This window comes from Silurus meridionalis, chromosome 29 (assembly GCF_014805685.1).
Source record: "Silurus meridionalis isolate SWU-2019-XX chromosome 29, ASM1480568v1, whole genome shotgun sequence".
In the NCBI taxonomy this organism is placed as follows: Eukaryota; Metazoa; Chordata; class Actinopteri; order Siluriformes; family Siluridae; genus Silurus; species Silurus meridionalis.
Window position 1 is genome coordinate 5,639,125 of NC_060912.1, and position 21,844 is coordinate 5,660,968.

The 21,844-nt window shown below is 36.9% G+C and overlaps 2 protein-coding genes across 2 annotated transcripts; both read right to left on the minus strand.

The window, feature by feature from the left end:
- Positions 1 to 22: 22 nt before the first annotated feature.
- Positions 23 to 5,968, minus strand: LOC124381832 (IgGFc-binding protein-like). The gene is made up of 7 exons (XM_046843704.1): positions 5,738 to 5,968; positions 5,056 to 5,638; positions 3,814 to 4,436; positions 2,886 to 3,453; positions 2,330 to 2,532; positions 387 to 758; positions 23 to 235 (listed from the first exon to the last, which is right to left on the minus strand). The coding sequence occupies exons 1-7, from the start codon at positions 5,966 to 5,968 to the stop codon at positions 23 to 25; spliced, it is 2,793 nt and encodes a 930-aa protein (XP_046699660.1).
- A 650-nt stretch (positions 5,969 to 6,618) lies between these two features.
- Positions 6,619 to 13,610, minus strand: LOC124381834 (IgGFc-binding protein-like). The gene is made up of 8 exons (XM_046843705.1): positions 13,106 to 13,610; positions 11,714 to 12,958; positions 10,908 to 11,161; positions 10,208 to 10,790; positions 9,191 to 9,813; positions 8,166 to 8,733; positions 7,877 to 8,078; positions 6,619 to 6,753 (listed from the first exon to the last, which is right to left on the minus strand). Exons 1-7 carry the CDS (start codon positions 13,149 to 13,151, stop codon positions 7,999 to 8,001), a joined length of 3,399 nt encoding a protein of 1,132 aa, XP_046699661.1. The 5' UTR covers positions 13,152 to 13,610; the 3' UTR covers positions 6,619 to 6,753; positions 7,877 to 7,998.
- Positions 13,611 to 21,844: the final 8,234 nt, after the last annotated feature.

Below are 21,844 nucleotides of genomic sequence, written 5' to 3' on the forward strand. Positions count from 1 at the left end.
CTGTATTGATCCATATAGAGCATTATGCTTTCACCTGAAATAGAGCCAGTAAATTTCCACAAGCTCCACAAACTTTATCAGCAATTCCATTGTTCACTGTGATTATGACACCCTGTGAAAGGCTGTAGGACAATCTAATTGCATTTCTCTTCTCAATGATCACTGTCTGATCGATGACCTTAACAGTTACCCCATTGCTTTCCATAATAGGTAAAGTCATCTTTCTACCGTTGAACTAAATTTGTAAAAAAAAAAAGAAAAGAAAGAAAAAAAACATCAGATTACTTAAAGGAAGTAATATTTCTGCAACATTTCAATGTTTGATTTTATTCTGAAGTGAACATATTTGATTGGTTTGCAAAATGAAACAAAGAGTACTTTCTTACCCAAATCTCATTTTGGCTGGTAACAGTAACAAGAACATTTTCAAAGAATATGTTTACAGCTGTAGTTGAGAGGACCCCATTTCTCTCTTGCAACACCGCCACCACACGGAACCATATCCCCATAACACTATCGTCACATACTTTCACCAAGTCAAAGGCCCCTATAGATGGTATGTTCCATGTTGTTCCATTGAAAAGGGTGATGGAGCCTGCATTTCCCAGCATGCACTGTTTGGGGTAGCATCCTCGAACACCATTCTTAACCAGGCATGCTTCATCAGTGTTACATTTCATGCTTTCATATTTCATTATACCAGAGTTTTGACATATAATTTTTTCTTGACAGTCATCAGTGACAACAACCTCACCCATCTGTAAAAGATAATAAATAAATTATGAATTTAACAGATATTCATGATCTGTTATCTAAATTATAAATTGTATCACCTATCATCAATAGATGCACTGTCTACAAATCTGAGGCAATTTATTTGCTTTATTAGAATGCGTACAATCTTGCCATTTATATGTCATTGTGTTATCATTTCCCTCTAACATTTAAAGATTTTGTCTATCATTTATGCTACTTTATTGTATTATCTTTAACACAAAAGGGGATGGTGTTCTTTAAAACTGAAAAAAAAATTGTTTAGATAAAGCATTTTCACATTTTCTGCCACCAGTTTTCTTTGTACGTTATCAAAGTATTGCAATATTAGGCTCACTATACATATGTGTATATTTACTAATATGGATATTAATTGGAATCATAAAGTTTGCTTTCTGAATACTGAAATTTAAAAGATGGACAGAGAGCATGTGCCCAAAATATCACTAGTGCAAAATGATCCCCTACCGACCAGCAAGATTTCTGACTCCCAAACACCCAAATGAATACTGTCTCTTTACGAAAGAACTCCTGATATTAACTCATTATGTGTATAAAAGACACCCGTCACAGAATCATCCTCTTCCATTCAAACCTCTCCACCACCATGGGTGAGACCAAATAGCAATCAAAGGATGTCAGGAAGAAGATTTTAGACCTGCACAAGGCTGGAATGGGCTACAAGACCATCAGCAAAACACTTGGCTAGAAAGAGACCAGTGTTGGCGCGATAATTCGACAACGGAAGAAATACAAGATAAGTCAATCACCCTTGTTCTGGGGCTCCATGCAAAATCTCTGAATGCTGAAATGCTGAATATGACCCCAAGAACACCATCCCCACTGTCAAACATGGAGGAGGAAACATTCTGCTTTGGGGCTATTTTTCTACTAAGGGTACAGAAAGACTTTACCACATGAATGGGGCCATGCACTATAGAATCTTGGATGAGAACCTCTTGGCCTTAGCCAGAACACTTAGATGGGTGGTGGATGGGTCTTCTAGCATTACACTGACCCAAAACGTATGGCCAAGGCAACAATCTGATAGTCTTGTAGCCCATTCCAGCCTTGTGCAGGTCTACAATATTGTCCCTGACGTTCTTTAACAGCTCTTTGGTCTTTCCCATAGTGGTGTAAAGGTTTGAATGGAAGAGGGTGATTCTGTGACTGGTGTCTTTTATACACATAACGAGTTGATATTTGGAGTACTTTCCTAAAGCAACAGGACCAATTTAGGTGTGTGTGAGTTCTTGTGTCAAGAGAATTCTTGGTTGGACTAAAAACCAAACTTTCACTACTGAGTGCATTAATCATAATTATGCTTCTTGGACCTGCTGGTCTTTAAGAAATGTCAATAAATATTGGAAACTCACTGCATTGTGAATATATATTGAGTGTTTTTCTTTCATAAATTTTTTGTTTTCATATATACAAAGTGGCCTGTAGATGCACAACAAAGTTAATCATATGAGCAAATGCAGGCAATTTATTTAAATTACTTAAATGTGACTTTGCTTAAGATTTATTTAAAAAAGTAAAAGAGGTAACTTACCTTTAAGGTTTTGCCATTCGCATAACAGCTACACTGATCCTCTTTAACGCAGCCTGTTCCATTGTTGAAGAATCCAGGTTTACACCTACAGCCTTCAACACAGGTCTGAACATTGCATTTGATGACATCAGATAGGCCAGGGCAAGGTGTGTCACATGCCGTTGCACAAATTTCATAGGCACTGTTGTCAGGGCACTTCAGAGCTACAGAGAACAAGGATAAAGGTTTGGTTTGAGAAATCTTTTCAATGTATTAAACCATTAAAAACAAGTCAAAAATAAAGTAATTGATTGGTGAAACTTCAGTTAAATATGAAAAAAATTCACTTTATCTAACACATTTGATTGTATTTACACATGGTGTGGGTAATTTTGGTAACTTTTAGTAGGCTAAGTTGCATAAATATGATGCTGGTAAGTTTAGTTTTTTGTTAAATATTAATAAATGATCTAAAGTTTCTTCTTTTACTTTTAGTTTATATGCATTTTTTTTTACTCATCTTTTTCAGTTCATTGTTGTTACCTCTTTTATACCTAATTATTACATATTCACTTACGGCAAAATGTTGGTGTTCTCCAGCTCTTAATGGAAACTTTATAGTCCTGACAGGCAGTCATGTATGCAGTGACACTGTGGCATAGCATATGTTGATCACTTTCACCCATGCAGACGTCATAAACACAATCTCTAAAGTAGGATTCAGGGTTAATTATACTGTGACAGGCAGCAAATGGACCTTCTGGGTTGGTAATAATGCTACAGTCCTTTTCAAATACAAGTTTCTTATCTTCAGGGCACTTTGGACAGAAATCCCCACTGCAGCCATCATCGCATACAACACCAGGAACTGCCACTTTCCATGCCGCTCCAAATGTTTTTATATCTTTGGTTTCTATGCCATCTGGCAGCAGGAAATCATCGTTCTTATTGCCGTTATAGTTTCCACACATACCACAGGTCTTTCCAAGATAAGTGCTGGGGACTGTGATAATAACATGGTAAATCATGTCATAGGCCACTTTCAGCCCAAAATTTGTAATGATCACATTATTGTTGCCCTCCTGCTGGACTATCAATTCACCATTATTGAGGCTTAAAGGGATATTAGTTAAGACACCGTTAATCTGAAAGAAAAGTAGTTCCAGGAAATGCTTTGGTAAATTATATTTATATTAACAAAAGTCTACAATTAAATGTTGGTCAAAAACACTGTAGAACACTTTAGAATACTAAACCAGATAAGAAATATGTTTACACAACTCAATACAAGTAACCCTGAATTCCATCGTAGCTTGAAAATACCATCAGTAAAAAAATGACCTAGCCTACACAGGAGTCTTAAAGACTGTTGATTAGGTAGTATATTGTAATTTGCTAATCATTTTACAAATTACACTACAAACTTAATGAAATTTACATTACAGTAATGTATAAACTTTACTTCATATATGTATGTCGCATACTGTTATTAAGAATATACTAACCATGACCTGATGTATCTGATTTCTTCTCAGGACTAATATCATACCATAGACCTCCACAGCAACCACCTTGGCCATAGACACATTTGGAGTGGCTTGGATTTCATTCCATTCCTCATTCTCTACTACAACTGTAAATGGGGTAAGTTGCGTTCCATCTAGGTGGCATCCCTGAGCGGCAGTGTAAGTGCAGGTGCCCATGAAGTCGTAGGTGGTGTTGTCAAATGTGTTGTAATGAGGATCTCCATAAATATTACAGCTGGCATGAGAGAGTGGTTGGCAGGCTCTGATTCCATTATTAATATTGCAAGCTGTTCCAACTGGGCACTGAGCATTTTCACAAATAATTTTACCATTTGTCGGGTTGCAAGTGCAGTTGTTAGTGCAACTGTTATCAGCCCAGATAGATTCTCCAGCCTGTAAGTAACGCTCCTCACCTCCATTTTTGTACACACAGCCACACTGATTCTTAGGGACACACTTGTTTCCACTCCACAAGTATCCATAATCGCAGGTGCAAGCCTCTAGACAGTTTGTTTTACAATCGGCAGAAGGAGTGGGATTCTCACACGTAGCAGGGCAGGCACAGGTCTCAAAATGACTGTTTGCTGGACATTTAGGCGTTGCTGGATAAAAAATATTTTCAGTAAATCCATACATTCTTGTTCAAAAGAAGTTTACAGATATCTACAAGAAACTGCTTTAGTAATATGCATAGAAATTCACCCATCTTCACCTAAAAATAGCTCATAATATTGAAGAGCCCCCTCTATATAAATCTATATATTAAGCAAAATGCTTTACATTTTTGGCAAATAAAAAAAATTGTAATGAAGCATTTTGGTGCTATTAGGTGGTAGTGGTAGCATCATATCATAGGAATGCTTGAGTTTAAACAAATCCTTCAAGAAAAATGGGCAAACATTTTAGGATCCAGAATTACAAAGCTGCAAAGGATCATGTCATAGAAAACTTGCAGATGTTGCAGCCTATGGTGGTGCTTTTAGGGTGAATACTTAATGCAGCCAATAAATAAAACATATATTACTGTTTAATTAACCTTTGTATCTCTATAAACAGTATATATATTTATATCGAGAGTCATATACTGTGTAAGCCAGTATAGTACAAATACAATTGAGAACTGAAATAGTTTACGAATATTTTATATTCTTAAGTAACACTTCATATTCTATGGCCAGAGATATGGGTTCCTACCAAAATAACAAGTTTCATAAAACTTACGACAACCAATGATGTGTCTCCAGTCGTGCACATGAATGCCAGCTCGCTGACAAGCATCTGTATAAATCTCTGCTGTTTTACATAGAAAATTCTTGAATCCTTTTCCCAGGCAGTAATCCAGAAGACAGTTTTCATAGAAAACCTTGGGGTCAATGAGAGCGCTGCAATCACGTAACGGACCATCAGTAAGTATGGTAGCCAAGTGACAGAATGACTCTGCTGCTAGATGTTTAAACCATGATACTTCCTGGCAACTCTCACACTGGCCCACACAATCATCTGTACAGTAGGCTTCACCCACAGAACCTGGTACTCTCCAGCTCTTCCCCAGTTGTGGAATGCTGCCTGCTTCACTGCCACTGGAAGTGGCAAGGTCATCGCCCTTAATTCCATTGAAGTTCCCACACATGCCACACATCCTTCCCATAAATCTAACTGGTATTTTCACCACCAAATACTGATCCCAGTCATACTGGACTGACAATCCAAAGTCTGTCTTGATTATTACTGAGAGACCACTTTGCTGAAGTGTTACTTTGCCATTGTCCAAAGAGATTGGAAGGTACCAAAGCGAATCACTAATCTGAAATATATTAGAACATGAACATTAAAACAATCAAATCTTTTTTAAATTTCCAATTGCTATTAACAGGTTAATGCTTAACCAAATACTGAAACTCACTCTGACAAGCCCATTCTCTTGTTGGACAATGGTGATGGTTTGGCCATAAACTTGAATGATGACTCCACTGACACTCGTGCCTTTCGAGCTTCCAGTGCGTTTATTGATGGCCTGTACTTCGAATGCTGGGTAATTATTGTCTACATGGCAGTTTTTAGCCATGATGTAAGTACAGTTACCCATGAAGTTGTAGTATTCACCATCGAAGGTACGATAATGTGGATCTCCCATGACCCAACAGATACCTGGTGAAGCTAGGGAAATAGTTATGAAATATGTTTTAATATATGATAATGATGAATTGTAAATTATTTAAAATAATGACTTGGAAATGATTATCCTGACTAATAAACATTCCACAATCAAACAAAATGTTTACTACAGATATTAACTTTCTAGTATTTTTGTGGTCAGAAATTATGTCTACACTGATGTGGGTGGTTTGGCACAACATGGAGTGTGAATTTTTAAACTAGTGTAGCAGTATTTTTAGCAGACACCTGCTAAAAATACTGTGCTTGCTGCTTGTGCAAACATAATACCATATAATATATATATTACATTCATCATTCACTATTCTTTACTTATGGCTTTGGAACTGGATATTAACTTCATAGTTTGAACAGTTGCTTATTTTTATTTTTTTTATTTTGGACTTTATTCTGTTTGCACTGCAAAATTAAAACCCTTTCTTGAATTTCATTGTCTATATTCAATTTAGCAATGTGGTCTCCACCCTCATTATTTGTTAACCTATAAAATAGCGATTATTACAGCACAACCAATTCTTTTTTGACAGTTATGCACACAGCTTTAATTAACCCACAAGATACGAAACCCGTGACATTACTGTTCAGGTTTTACTCACCATCAGGTTTTGGATAGCAGCCACGAACGCCATTCTTTATCTCACAGTCCTCAAGTGAACTACATTCTATTGTTCTATGACTTACTTTTCCAGAAGGAAGACAGGTCAAGCTTTCTTTGCAAGATTCTGTGATGATAGTCTCATTAATCTGTAAGAGGGGTTTAAAACATCACCACTGCCACTGTTATCATCTTATAGTTGTGTCTACCTATGAGAGGCTCATGGAATACTACCAGAGACTATATGAAATAGCAATAAACAATGTTGGCAATATGAATGGAGTAGCATGTAACACTCAGCACTGACACTGTCCAAAACAATAGTGGTTCAATGTATAGACCTGCTATTCAATAAAAAGATTATTGAGGGTTCTAAAGTACTAGTGAGACAAAGAAAAAAAGTCAGGACTACCAGATTCCTATACTGATATATGTGCATATATATATATATATATATATATATATATATATATATATATATATATATATATATATATATATATATATATATATATATACAGTACATCACCACTATCTCTGCAGCAATCTTTAAATTCATTTATTTATTTATTAAAGACACATTATGTTTTAGTTTTCATGCTAAAACCAGTAGTCAAGATTTATAGCCATTTCGACTAAAAATAAAGAGCATATACAAATGGTTGTGGACTACACTGGCGCTTTCTTCTTTTCTTAAATCAGAGCAGCCTGAGGCCTCCTTACCCATTTTCAGTGAATAATCTTACTAATAATGCTCTTGTGGCTGAATGGGCAAATCCTCACAGCCAGGCTCCAATATCTACTGTAAAGTAAAACCTTCCCAGAAGAGTGGAGTCATTATATAGGCCCATGTAATCAGGTCTCTACAAACTTTTGGACATACAGTATATCTTTTCTAAGATAATACAATTCATATTCATATTTGTGTGGTTCGTGGGTCTTGTTCAAGATTAAATGACATACCAGGAGTGTTATTATACTGAATAGAGTAGATAGCAAGGGCATACTCAGTCATGGACTATGAATAAGAGGCACTACTCTAAATTAGCGGGGAACGTTTCTACACTTGTTAGTGTAATTATTTGGAAGTAATATTTTTCTTGCATTAAATTTTAGAAAGAGAGAGCTGGTTTGGTTTGAGTTTGCTCAAATTATTTTTGTTTTGTTCTCTTTTCATTTTACTTGAGTATCAAAAAAAGGCTACAAAAAGTTCTATAACCACCAGCATCCTCAAATCTATTACATCTATTACATACTATAGATGTGACATACCTGATAGGTGATTCCATTCTCATAACAGCTACAATGATCTGCTGTAACACAGCCAGTTCCATTGTTAAAGAATCCAGGTTTACACATGCAGCCTTCAGAACAGGTCTGAATATTGCATATCATTATATCAGAAAGACCAGGACATGGTGCGTCACATACTTTTTACACATGTCGTAGACACTGTTGGCAGGACAGGTGTAAGCTGCAAGGAATAGTCACGAAAAAGGTTTAGAAGTTTATAATGTCTTATTGTTCTTAATTGCTTTCTACATGTTTGCTTAATACTTACGACAAAATGTTGGCGTTCTCCAATTTAGAACAGTAACGCCTGCATCCTGACAAGCAATCATGTACGCAGCAATGTCTTGACAGAGCATATTCTGATTTCCGTCACCCATGCAGACATCATAGGCACAATCTTTGAGGTAGGAATCAGGGTTAATTACACTGTGACAGGCAGCAAATGGACCTTCGGGGTTGGTAATAATATTACAGTCCTTTTCAAATGCAGTTTTCTTATCTTCAGGACACTTTGGACAGAAATCACCATTGCAGCCTTCATCACACAAAAGACCAGGCATGGGTACTTTCCATGCAGATGTAAATGTTTTCAAATCTCTGGTTTCCTTGCCTTCTGGCAACAGGTACTCATCATTCTTATTGCCATTAAAGTTTCCGCACAAGCCACAGGTCTTTCCTACGTAGCTGCTTGGGACTGTAATGGTGACATGATAAATCATATTGAAGGCAACTCTTAGGCCAAAGTCTGTTAATATTACGTTTTGATCGCCCTCTTGCTGAATCCTTACTTTTCCATTATCCAGACTTGCAGGAATGTTCATTAGTAATCCATTAATCTAAAACATAGAATAAAAGAAGTGAATGTTTCCAGATTTGGTTACAACATTACATTAGAAAGTACAGCTATCTAGACATTTATGTTACCTTAGTCAATAAGTCTAAATGTTCCAGAACAGCAAAACATGAACACGAGTATGAACACATTTTCCACTAACTGAAATTTTATAACAAGTAACATAATAATAATAAGCGAGTATGTAAGTAAGCCAAGCCACTCAAAATTCTATCCACCTACTTACAAATGCTGTATATAAGCCTCTTTTAGTTTTCCGGACTTGCTATTTAATAGTTTCTGTTAAATATGTATTAACTAAATAAAACCAAGTTAATTGTAAAAGGAACAACAACTTAAAAATGTGAGACCCTGTGATTACTCAGTGTTATTGTTAAATACTTGAAGATATACAGTATAGAAATATAGTTGACAGTCTATAGCACACAGATTGTACTAACCGTAAACTGATATAATTGATTCCTTTGCAGCACTAATGTCATGCCATACACTTGGACGATTACCACCTTGGCCATCGAGACATTTGGAAAGGCTTGAATCTCATTCCACTGTGCATTCTCTACTATAACTGTAAATGGAGTCAGTTGGGTTCCCTCCAGGTGGCAGCCCTGAGCAGCAATGTAAGCACAAGTGCCCTGGAAGGCATAGCTGCTGTTGTCAAATGTGTTATAATGAGGATCTCCATAAATCGAACAGGTGGCATGATGTACTGGATGGCAGCCTCTGATCCCTTTGACTACACTGCATTCTGTTCCGGCTGAGCAACCACTGTTTTCACATATGATTTCAGCGTTTCCTGGATTGCAGGTGCATTTAGTGTTGCAGTTCTCATCAGCCCAGATGGATTCTCCAGCCTGTAAATAACGCTCATTGTTTCCATTTTTATACATGCAGCCACACTGAGTCTTGGGGACACACTTGTTTCCACTCCACAAGTATCCATCATCACAAGTGCAAGCTTCTACACAGTTTGCTTTACATTCAGCAGAAGGAGTGGGATTCTCACAGGTGGCAGGACAGGCACAGGAATCAAAGTGACTGTTTGCTGGGCAGCTAGGGTTAGCTGAGGAAATATATGTTTTTAGTTTCATAGCTTTGGTAGATGATTTCTGACTGCAGACATTTGTATTCTATTGTATCTATTATTATTATTATTATTATTATTATTATTATTATTATTATTGTATTAGTTGCTTTAAAAAAGCTTAGAAAATAAATATTATTTTGAACATATCTTCTGTGGAACAAACTTAAAGTTTCATCCTTTCTCTCGTCACACTAACTCCACAAATGTATCTATTACAAATTTAAGACATTTTTCAGTAAACATAAATAAACTGCTCGATTTTAGATCGTAGATAATAGCATATCCATGTAAACTGATATATTACTAAAAAAAGAGAAACATATATTCAACATGTATTCATTCTATAATCTATATTACAATCTATACTTACAACAGCCAATAGTGTGTCTCCAGTTATGCACATGGACACCAGCTCGTTGACAAGCGTCAGTATAAATTTCTGCTGTTTTACATAGGAAGTTTTTGTATCCTTTCCCCATGCAGTAGTCGAATAAGCAATTTTCATACAAAACCTTTGGATCAATGACAGAGCTGCAGTCTCGGAATGGACCATCGCTGAGAATCGTGGCTAAGTGACAGAAGGCCTTTGCAGCCAAACGTTCAAACCATGATTCTCCCTGACAACTCTTACATTGCCCTTCACAATCATCATTGCAGTAGGCTTCTCCTGGTAAACCTGGTACTCTCCAGCTCTTTCCCAGTTGTTGAATACTGTCTGCTACACTGCCAGTGGGAGTGGTTAGGTCATCCTCTTTCTTCCCATTGTAGTTTCCACACATGCCACACATTCTTCCCATGAAGCTCCCTGGTATTTTTACCACCATATATTGATCCCAGTTATACTGTACTGACAGTCCAAAGTCTGTCTTGATTATAACCGACAGACCACTTTGCTGAAGCGTTACTTTGCCATTGCCCAAGGAGATTGGAAGGTACCAAAGCGAATCACTAATCTGAACAAATTAAGCAAACAAAATTCATTATGTGAACTAGTAGTATAGTTAAACTTTCCATTTGAGAAAATAATCACAACCCACCCTCTGTGTAACATTTTAATTATGAATACTTACTCGTACAATTCCAGTCTCATGACGGACAATTGTGATGTTTGTGCCATAGACACTGACGGTGATTTTGTTGACACTAGTGGATTTTGCACTGCCAAGGCGTTCGTTCTCAGTTTGGATTTCAAAAGCAGGGTGAAAACTGTCCACATGGCAGTTTTTGGCCATGATATATGTACAATTGCCCATAAAGTTGTAGTAACTGCCATCAAATGTGCGGTAATGTGGATCGCCCATCACCCAGCAGACACCAACTGTGGCTGAAATGAATTTGGAGAATTAGTTAATTCAGCGTTGATTCTCTACAACCTTTTGTACTCATCTTTTTTATATACCTAGGGATAGTTGCACTCCGGTAGACTAACTTCCTAATATGTTAAAACTGATTTAAGAATGTAATCTGCATTCAAACAATGGGATGTGATTTCTGCAGTACACTTGTTACTGAATCTAAAACTGACTAGGTTAAGCCAGTGCTCTGTTTAAACCTCTGCTAATTTATTTCTTTATACTTTTGTTGTGTATGCTGTCAGAAGAATAATATGCAGCAGAACGGTTGAGTCGTGTTAACTCACATGGTTTTTATTCAGAACTGCCATTACTAATACGGCACTACATAAGTCACCACTAGAGGGCAGGCTTATCACAGAATGCTGATACCAATAGTACATATATTACAACTTTTATGACTACTCACCTCAGTTCAAGCCTGGCTTGATCTTGTAATTCAGTTTAACTGTCAATAAACATTTATGGGTCACACAATCTAATTTATACTGGACAAATACTGGATTATATTTATATTTCCGTACCTGGAGGATTACTAGGGGCAGGTGATCCATATCCGTTGTATTTTGATGCACCAAAACTGTACAGAGCAAAAGGTGAATCTGGGTGTGAAACTTGATGAAATCCAGGGCCTTCATTATAACTGATTTGTGTCCATGAGTATTCACTTTCCCCTACTTGAGACCACTGAAGGTCATTTGGTAATGGATTTTCATCTAGTGTCAGCTTTCCCAAGTCTTTGGCCTGAGCTATGATAATAGCTTCATTGGTAAAGTTAAGTTGACTTTCCATTGTGTATGAGGTACTGAAGCGGTCAGTCGAAAGGACAGTAATGAGGAAGGGGTCATTTGTTTGTCCATTTTGGTTGATTCCACCATTGAACTCATAAAGCACTTGTACACCTTTATCAGCAGATAAATACAGAGAGTTTGGATATGGAAGATTGATATAAAGTGTTTCTCCAGCCACCAATTCTTTTGAATTTGTTCCATCTCGAGAAGTGATTTGAATTCCAGTGTTCTCTGAGGCCTGAATGATTATTGAATCAAATCTGTTGACTGGGTTTGAGTATGCAAGAGTTGCAACTACAAACTCCTTTCCCCAGCTACTAACAGGAAGAAGTTGTTCATACACATGATTACCATCTGTAAAATACCAGGTACAGCTGTGTCCTGTGAAGACTGCCACTGGCTGCTTGGCTGACACTTTGGAGCCGGTCAGATCTTCTTTGCTTTGGATTAGGGCACTTTCAAATGGCTCCAAATCAATGACAAGTTTGCTACCTTGTGGATATTGCTGACCTTCAAATGTCACCATACCATTTAATTGAATCTCCACAGTGTTTTGTACACCTTGATTGGTAATGGAGAACTCTTTGAATTGATCAGGTGGACCCATCAGTGGAGTATAGATGTAATACTCTGTCCCCCATTCCTGGACAGGGTAGATCACAGACGTATCTGCTGTGTAGAGCTTATAGTTTAGTGTAAGCACCAGAATGTCCTGATCGGCTTCTACCCAGACTGTCTGTTTGTTTTTTGCACTTCCAATCATCTCCACCTCATCAGGAAGCTGGAAAGTCTCACCACTTCCTGGCTGAAGAGTCGTCTCAAAGACTTTTCCCAGGGCCGTCACCTTCACCTTTGTGCTTAATAGAGAACTTGGGGGGCTGGAGACCTCTACGATGAAGCGTGCTGGACCTCCTGGTTTGTAATTCTGCATAAAGGACATCCCAAACTCTTTTCCTGCAGGTCCAGCAGCCCCGAACCCTAAAATAATTAAAATAAACGTTTTGATACATAAAAAGAAAAAATTTGTGAGTATCTATTGTGTGAATAGTTTTAAGTTTGTTGTCTAGTTTAGACAATATGACAATAACCATACATTTCTATATATGTCATATTATGGAGTCTTACCACAGAGCAGGGTAGCGACAAAAATGTGAATTGTTTTCAACTCCATTACTAAAAAACAGAGCAAAATTTAAAAAGTTCAACTCAAATTTTACATATATACATATAATGTGCATACACACACACACACAATTTACACAATTTGTATTTCCAATCTAATCAACTTTGTCTTTAATAGTATTGCATCTTACCTGTGTCAGGACTGTGACACTTAGTCCAAGTTGAACTAGAATTCTGTGTATTAAATTCTCTTCCCCACCTCTACATCAGCCAATCAGTGCTGCTTTGCTGCAGCATAAGGGTTTATGAGTGGAGCTAATCCTAGTTTATTCAGTTAATGAAGTGTTTGTAGACCACACAATGGTCAGTTAAAAAAGTAACCAATCAAAATAACTCATTGTAATTCTGGCAGAAAGCCTAAGATAACACAGGCGGAGGCTACACTGAGGACACCTGTGCAATCTCGTACCTCCGTAGCGAAAACAAAGTGAGGATTAATTTTGGCATGTTGCAATAAAGGAGTGTTACTGCGTGGCCAGTGTCAATATTTTAATATGATATGATAAGGTCATTAATACAATTAAAACAACAATCTTGCCACACATGTTTTTTTTCTCAAGCTCACCACTTCATTTAATACAGTCTATTAAATAGATGTGATAGATACTGATGTGAATCAGCCTCAAGTGTACTTTAAAGCCTAAAACTACTGATTGCAAAATTATGAGGCATTTAACACAGATGTACATGATTGAGGGCAATTATTATTATTATTATTATTATTATTATTATTATTATTATAATTATCATCATCATCATTATTATTATGCAGACATTTTTTTATCATCTCATTTTTGTAGGATTGATATCACAGTACCTGTAAAATTTCTCACCTGATAACAAATGCAAATTAAATGCATGATTTTACAAGCCATCCAAAGTGCTCTTACAATAAATCTGTACAAAATGGAAACGGTGATGGAAATGTGCTTGCCTTTCATTATATTTCTTACAATTCTATAAAAATTTAAATATGCATGAGGCCATGATAATGTACTCATTTGCCAGATATTTAGTATAATAAATCTTGTTGATCTACACAAAATGCAAGAAGTAAATAGAGCAGTTTCTGAATAAATTTCTAAAAGACATGCATAACCATATATGTATTGTTGTTATTGGGTGTCTGTCCTTGTATGAAGCCCAATCAGTAAGTGGTTAAAAAGTGATTTGATGCCAACATTCCACAAAGCTTTTCATGTTCTCTTGGTCTCTTTCCTAGGACTTTTCTCATAAAAAGTCCTAGCATTATAGTGTTTAATGATTTTAAAGACTGCACTTGGAGATACATTTAAAGTTCTTCAGATTTTTTCGAGTGACCAAGTAATGATGGACTGTCTTTTTTTGTTATTGTTTTTTTTGTTATTATGGTAAGTTTCTTACCATAATATTTTTTTGTACCGTAGCTGTTATAGCAATAATAGGGCTATCAACTGTAATTACCCTTTCCTCTGCACAAGACAATTGATCATCTAAAGCACATTAAGAAGGCAAGAAATGTAACAAATGAACTCTTGACAAGGCACACCTGTGAACTGAAAACCATTACTGGTGACTACTTTGTGAAAAAATTACTTAAGTTTGCCAAGCTGTTATCGAAGATAAATGTAGCTGCTTTGGAAAATTTAAAATATCAAACATTATAAAATATTATTGTATATATAAAATAATATTATGTGTCACGGATAGACCAGGCGTCAGAAATCGGGAGTAAAACTGAACTTGTCTTTTATTGGTCTAAACATGCAAACACAAAGGAGCTTGAGATGAGAGTGTAGCAAATGGTAAACTTAACTGAGTGCTACTTAAAAGCGTAGCCAGGAAGCACAGGAATCATGGAAGCACAAGGAACCAGAGAGGTAGGAAGTCAAGGTGATCTATAGTCGTAACTGGTAGAGCAAGTGAGGGGGAATGGGGACCTTATAAAGGGGATAGGTAAATGGGGAACAGGTGTATTTGATTAGTAGAGTAGGACAGGTGTAGGTAATTAGTAGCAAGGAGAGGCTGAGTAGAGTGTGAGCCTTGGAGGGAGGCATGGCTGGTGGTTCTCTGACATTACCCTCTCCTCCAGGTGCGGCTCCTGATGCCCCAATCCCACCTTTGCCAGGTGGGCCAGGGCATTCCGAAGGAAGGCCTCGCAACCCATCCAGAGTGGGTGGAGGGGGTCTGGAGGAGGGAAGTCTTGGACAGGCAAAATCTGGGGCATGAGGAAGTTTGGGTGGCGGCGGTGGACACCGCGGAACTTGCTGCGAACTGCCACTGGGTGGAACACCTTTGAGGCCAGAAAAGGTCTGAGCAGGAGCAACGCCCTCTGCGGAGTTCTGAGGCAGAGCGATGCCCTGTGCGGAGGTCTGGGGCCGAGCATCACCCTTGGCAAAGGTCTGTGGCGGAGCAGCACCCTCGGCGGAGGTCTCTGGCAGAGTGGCGCTCTCGGCGGAGGTCTGGAGGGGACAGAGGCCCTCGGCGGAGGTCGGGCGGAAGTGAAGTGTGGTGGCACCTTCTGCGGTACTCTGGGGTGGAGCGGCGCCCTCTGTGGGACTCTGGAGCGGAGCGGCACCCTCGGCGGGGACTCCAGTCTTTAGACTATATGCAAGGAAGAATATTCACAACCATCATTAGAGTGTCTGTGTGGTAACATCAGTTCATGCTAATTTTTTTTCCTTTTTTTTTACACTTATTTTGAAAATGTCTCTGTCTAATAAGTCATATATGCTTCATATCACTTGTTATGTAATGGTCAGAAATGTTTGGAAAAATAAAAATATTTTGCACAGTAAAGTCTTTATGTGTCAGTGCCCCCATATGTACATATAACTTTTGGGAATCATGCATGGAAAGCATGGAAATGTTAAAGTATATATTTCTCTGTACTATTAGGAATAAAATCTTAATTATAAAATAATAATTTTTTAATTTTATGATTGTTTTTACTTACTTGTCTATAAACCTGAGTAGCAGGTGTTCTATAAATATTTTTTTCTCAAATTATATATACATTTCTGTGCATATATCATTCACCACCCATACTTAACTATAGGATTATTTATCCTCATAGTCTCCTCCCTTAAAATACCAGGATATAAATTGTTAAGTGGTATTTGGTCGATTGCAGTATCCGTGTATGAAAATATAATCTTCTTTATTGAATTATTCACACACCCACTTCAAAAACATTATGACTATATAATATGTACTGTGATATATTTATCTTGAATTGTAATCTAGCGTACCTGTGTAGATTTTACATTGATAGAGACTAAAAGCACTTTTGTATGTCGCTCTTGACAAGGGCGTCTGCTAAATGCAGCAAATGCAAATGCAAATGCAAATATTGCTGTCAGGGCAAGCCTGTACAAAAGCTTGTCACGCAACTGGATTAGATGACTTTATCAGCAATTATTAATACATGTAACCCCATAAATGGTAGCATGTATTCTATTTTAGATTGTATTTTTCTCACCAATCTTTAGTGATCATTTACTAAACACTGAGATCTAAAAGAAATCCTTCATGCTAAAAGAATTAAAAACCTGAGTTATTCTTATCAGGTGTGGAAAGGGAAAAAATTCCAATCCACCCAGGTACCAAAACAATGGCCAAAGCACAATCTAAAGATATTGATAAAGTTCAAGGGTGGCTTTAGAAGCCAAAGGTAATAGTGAACCTGGAAGCTTGTTAAAAAATAATTGGAGCTGTTAGCTTTCCTATAGTTATTTCTTTTTTTTTTTTGTGGAACATTTATGAAGACATACGAAAGCTATGTTGCACTGATAACAGTAACTAGTCCAAAGAGCAAGAAACGTGTCATTATTGATTTCAGTTACAGTAATGCTCTCAAGTGATTTGGGTGTGGTTTACATCTTACATTGCCTTACGAACAGCCTGCATTAAAGGACTGAGTTAGACATATATTATCAGCTTCTATAAAAAATAATTACTACCTTTATTTTACATCAAATACAGTTTGTTATGTGATATGTGTTTTTTCTTGGCTTAAATATTTAGGGGAGGAATTGCTAATGTAGTGAAATTCAGCAATGTGACCTTGTTAAAGTTTTGTTTATTGTTATGGATTTTCTTTTTTTACACAGTGGACCGTGTTTAAGGGAATAACCCTTATATTGGCGTTTGAGGTAACAGATGTAACACCGAATGTACAGTTTTCATATTTTGTTAAACCATACATCACTTACTGTCTACTAGTGTTGGGAAGATCGAATTATTTTAGTGACTTGGTTCTTTGAATCTTGTTCATCAAAATGAACGAATCTTTTATCGAGTCATTTAGTTCATTTTGTTCGTTTGATCAGAAATGTAAAAAAAATCTCAACACGTCTACATACACGCACTTTGACTATAGTTCCACTAATGAAAATATGACAATGCAGCTAAAGACAAATTATAATAAACAGAATAGAAGCTCACCTCTCATATCTTCTGATCCATATCGTTAGTTCTTTTGTCATGTGAATTGCATAATTATTGTAACAATAATGTCAAGATTCTGACAAATAAACCTTATCTATACATTGTGTAGCATCTATAGGTGTTGGGTGACAAAAGAACCAATGACCAGACCAGAGTACTTATGAGATGTACTACTCAAATCTGTTATCTGAACATAACCTATGAAGATGCTCATGCATGTCCAGTAGAAAATGAACAAATCAATCTGAGATGACTCGTTCTTCTAAAACACTTTAAAGACTTGTTCAAAATGAACAGCAGTCCCCAGGTGAAGACGAAAAAAAAAAGAACCATATCATAACTGCTGCAGACAATACAATGCAAAACAATTATAAACAAAAAGTTATAAATTACTTAACATACAAATACAATAGAAATTACAATAGCGCCACCCAGTGGTGCAACTATCTTACATATGCATTACCCAATAAATTGTTTATTCTTTTAAGGTAAAATAAAACATTTTTTAGGAGAGGGGCCAAAATGGCTCTTTTGGTCACAAAGGATGCAGACCCCTGGTCTAGCAGGAAAAGCTGCCACCATTCGAATGTTTAGAAAAAAAATATTCTTAATGTTGTAACATACCCCATGTCTGTATAAAAATAGTCTGTCTTTCAGTTGGTATAGAAATATTTCATTGACACAAGCAAAACTTTGTATTTTGTGGTATTTCCTGAAGTCTACTGGACATTCCGTGCCACTCAGATTAGGATGGGTCATGCTCAAGGTGTAGGATTATGAACACAGTGTGGCAGTGCTATGTTTGAGAAATGCTGAGCCAGTTATCACTATGATTGCGTCTTTTATGCTTATTTGTGCAGCCTGATGTCTTCTGTAGAGAGGATTATGTAAGAGAGGGCAAGTCTTAAAATAATGCAAAAAAGGGTTGTGAATTGAAAGATTTTTTTAATATTTACAATTTACTTTAACACAATGAAGCATTGCATAAAGTTATTATGCATATAAGTACACTGTTAGTTTATTGCCATTAGTTTTTCATTAAAATGGAGAAGGAACTAGAAATCAGATTTTATCAGTAAATTGAAACTTGAAATTTTGTTTAAGCTGTACGCACATCACAACCACATTGGTAGGCTAAAAGTATCATAACCACCAACATATGTCCTGGAAACACACACAGGTGTCAGGATCTGAGGGATCCTGCTAGATTTCTAGATTTGTGTTTTTGTTTTTTGTTTTCTTTCCTTGTGTTTCCCGTTTCCCCCCACCAGATGTCGCCCTTTCGTCATCGTGTCCCTAACTACAGTTGTGTTCAAAATTATTCAACCCCCACTGAAATTGATTGTTTTGGTCGGTTTGACATTGATTATGATCATTCAGTCATCCTGCTTACAATTAAATCAAAGAGGCACGTGTAGGTCAGACAAATATAACATAACATTTATAATGAAATAACCACAAATGTCTTTTCTGAGCTCACATCATTATCAGTTTTATTCAACCCCCAAGTGACATTCAATCTTAGTACTTAGTACAACTTTTAAACGTGAAGCATAGCTTGACACAAGTGTCTTGCAGCGATCTACGGGTATCTTCACCCATTCATCATGGGCAAAAGCCTCCAGTTCAGTCACATTCTTAGGCTTGCGCACTGCAACTGCTTTCTTTAAGTCCCACCAGAGGTTCTCAATCGGATTTAAGTCTGGTGACTGCGATGGCCACTTCAAAATGTTCCAGCCTTTAATCTGCAACCATGCTCTAGTGGACTTGGAGGTATGCTTGGGATCATTGTCCTGTTGAAAGGTCCAACGTCTTCCAAGCCTCAGGTTTGTGACGGACTGCATCACATTGTCATCCAATATCTCCTGGTACTGAAGAGAATTCATGGTACCTTGCTCACGCTGAAGCTTCCCAGTACCTGCAGAAGCAAAACAGCCCCAAAGCATGATTGACCCCCCGCCATGCTTCACAGTAGGCAAGGTGTTCTTTTCTTCATAGGCCTTGTTCTTCCTCCTCCAAACATAGCGTTGATCCATGGGCCCAAACAGTTCTAATTTTGTTTCATCAGTCCACAGAACACTATCCCAAAACTTCTGTGGTTTGTCCACATGACTTTTGGCATACTGCAGTCGACTCTTCTTATTCTTTGGGGACAGCAAGGGGGTGCGCCTGGGAGTTCTGGCATGGAGGCCTTCATTACGCAGGGTGCGCCGTATTGTCTGAGCAAAAACTTCAGTACCCACATCTGACAAATCTTTTCCCAGTTCCTCAGCAGTCACACGCGGGACTTTTCTCCACTCTACGCTTCAGGTAGCGCACAGCAGTCGAAGTCAGCATCTTCTTTCTGCCACAACCAGGTAGTGTTTCAACAGTGCCCTTTGCCTTGAATTTGCGAATGATGCTTCCTATGGTGTCTCTTGGTATGTTTAACATCTTTGCAATCTTCTTATAGCCATTGCCCTTCCTGTGAAGAGTAATCACCTGTTCTCTTGTCTTCCTGGACCATTCTCTTGACCTCACCATGTTTGTAACCAAACCAGTAAATGTCTAGAAGGAGCTGAGTATCACAGTCATTTTAAAGCTGCCTAATTGGTGCTTATTAGGCTTTATTGCTGCTCCCTGATATCCACTATTTCTCTCAAATATTGTCTGTCTAAATCTGTGTTAGTGAGCACTTCTCCTTTGCCGAGATAATCCATCCACCTCACAGGTGTGGCTTATCACGATGCTAAGCCGACAGCAGTTTTATCACACAGCACAACAGATGTCGCAAGTTTTAAGGGAACATGCCTTTTGTGTACATCGAAAACGTCTTCGATCCTTGAGTTCAGCTCATGAAAAATGGGGGGCAAAAACAAAAGAGTTGCGTTTATAATTTTGTCAAGTATAGTTAGGGACACGATGACGAAATGGCGATATCTGGTGGGGCAAAACTCTCTTTAATTGCTTTTTTTGTGGCTCTTCAATCCACATGTTCTGTTTTTACAATAGTGATTTGATTTTTATTTATTTTTTTATAAATAAAAATGTTCTTAAATTAATTTGCTGATTATGCTTATATTTCACAGTAAATGTTGCAGAATCTTTTCAGGAAAAGGTGCATAAAGCATGATAGAAGTCAACATAAACTGAAAACAAGGCTTTCTTTTACATTTCTCATCAATATTTTGCGTTTACAAAATAGCATATTTTCTATTATATTATATTGCAGATAAATATATACAGTTATGATGAATCTGGGTCCTTGTTATTATTACTGCCAAGAAGAGATTCAGGCTACATTTATTTGGAAAGATCTAAAGTAGATTAAAAAAAGATCAAAACATTTTTAATATTGCTCTCTTGCGTTCACATCTTCACATCTGAAAACACTTGCATCCCTATACAGTGCATGTGTTTAAATGTTATGATGTCATCATAGATTTGTGTGCAGATTCATACATCAACATATTCATTATCATTGTTGCCAAATCTCATTACAAATGAGATTACATGGGGGATTTTTAAAGAAGAAACACATTAAAATATCAGTCAGAAAAGCAAACTTAGCTTTTTCAGAATTCACAAAGCATCTGGATACAGTCACTTTAGCATCATATCAGCTAGTATGAAATATTGTAAAAATATATGTAAAAAAAATGAATATGCTGAAGGTCAGAGGCGCCGTTAGGGGGGGTGCAGAGTATGCCAGGCATATGGGCCCAAGAGAACGCTAGGGGGCCCCACAGTCATCAATTAAAATTTTTCCAATTAGTTTTTTTTTTTTTATCGTACATACACACATATATTTTAAATAATAACACTGTGGTGAAATAAAATAAATTCCCTGTAAATAAAATTAAACTATAATAACTTTATTATTAATAATATAACATTGTGTGTGTGTATGTATATATATATATATATATATATATATATATATATATATATATATATATATATATATATATATATATATACAGTACAGACCAAAAGTTTGGACACACCTTCTCATTCAAAGAGTTTTCTTTATTTTCATGACTATAAAAATTGTAGATTCACACTGAAGGCATCAAAACTATGAATTAACACATGTGGAATTATATATGGAATTATATACATAACAAAAAAGTGTGAAACAACTGAAAAATGTCATTCTAGGTTCTTTAAAGTAGCCACCTTTTGCTTTGATTACTGCTTTGCACACTCTTGGCATTCTCTTGATAAACTTCAAGAGGTAGTCACCTGAAATGGTTTTCCAACAGTCTTGAAGGA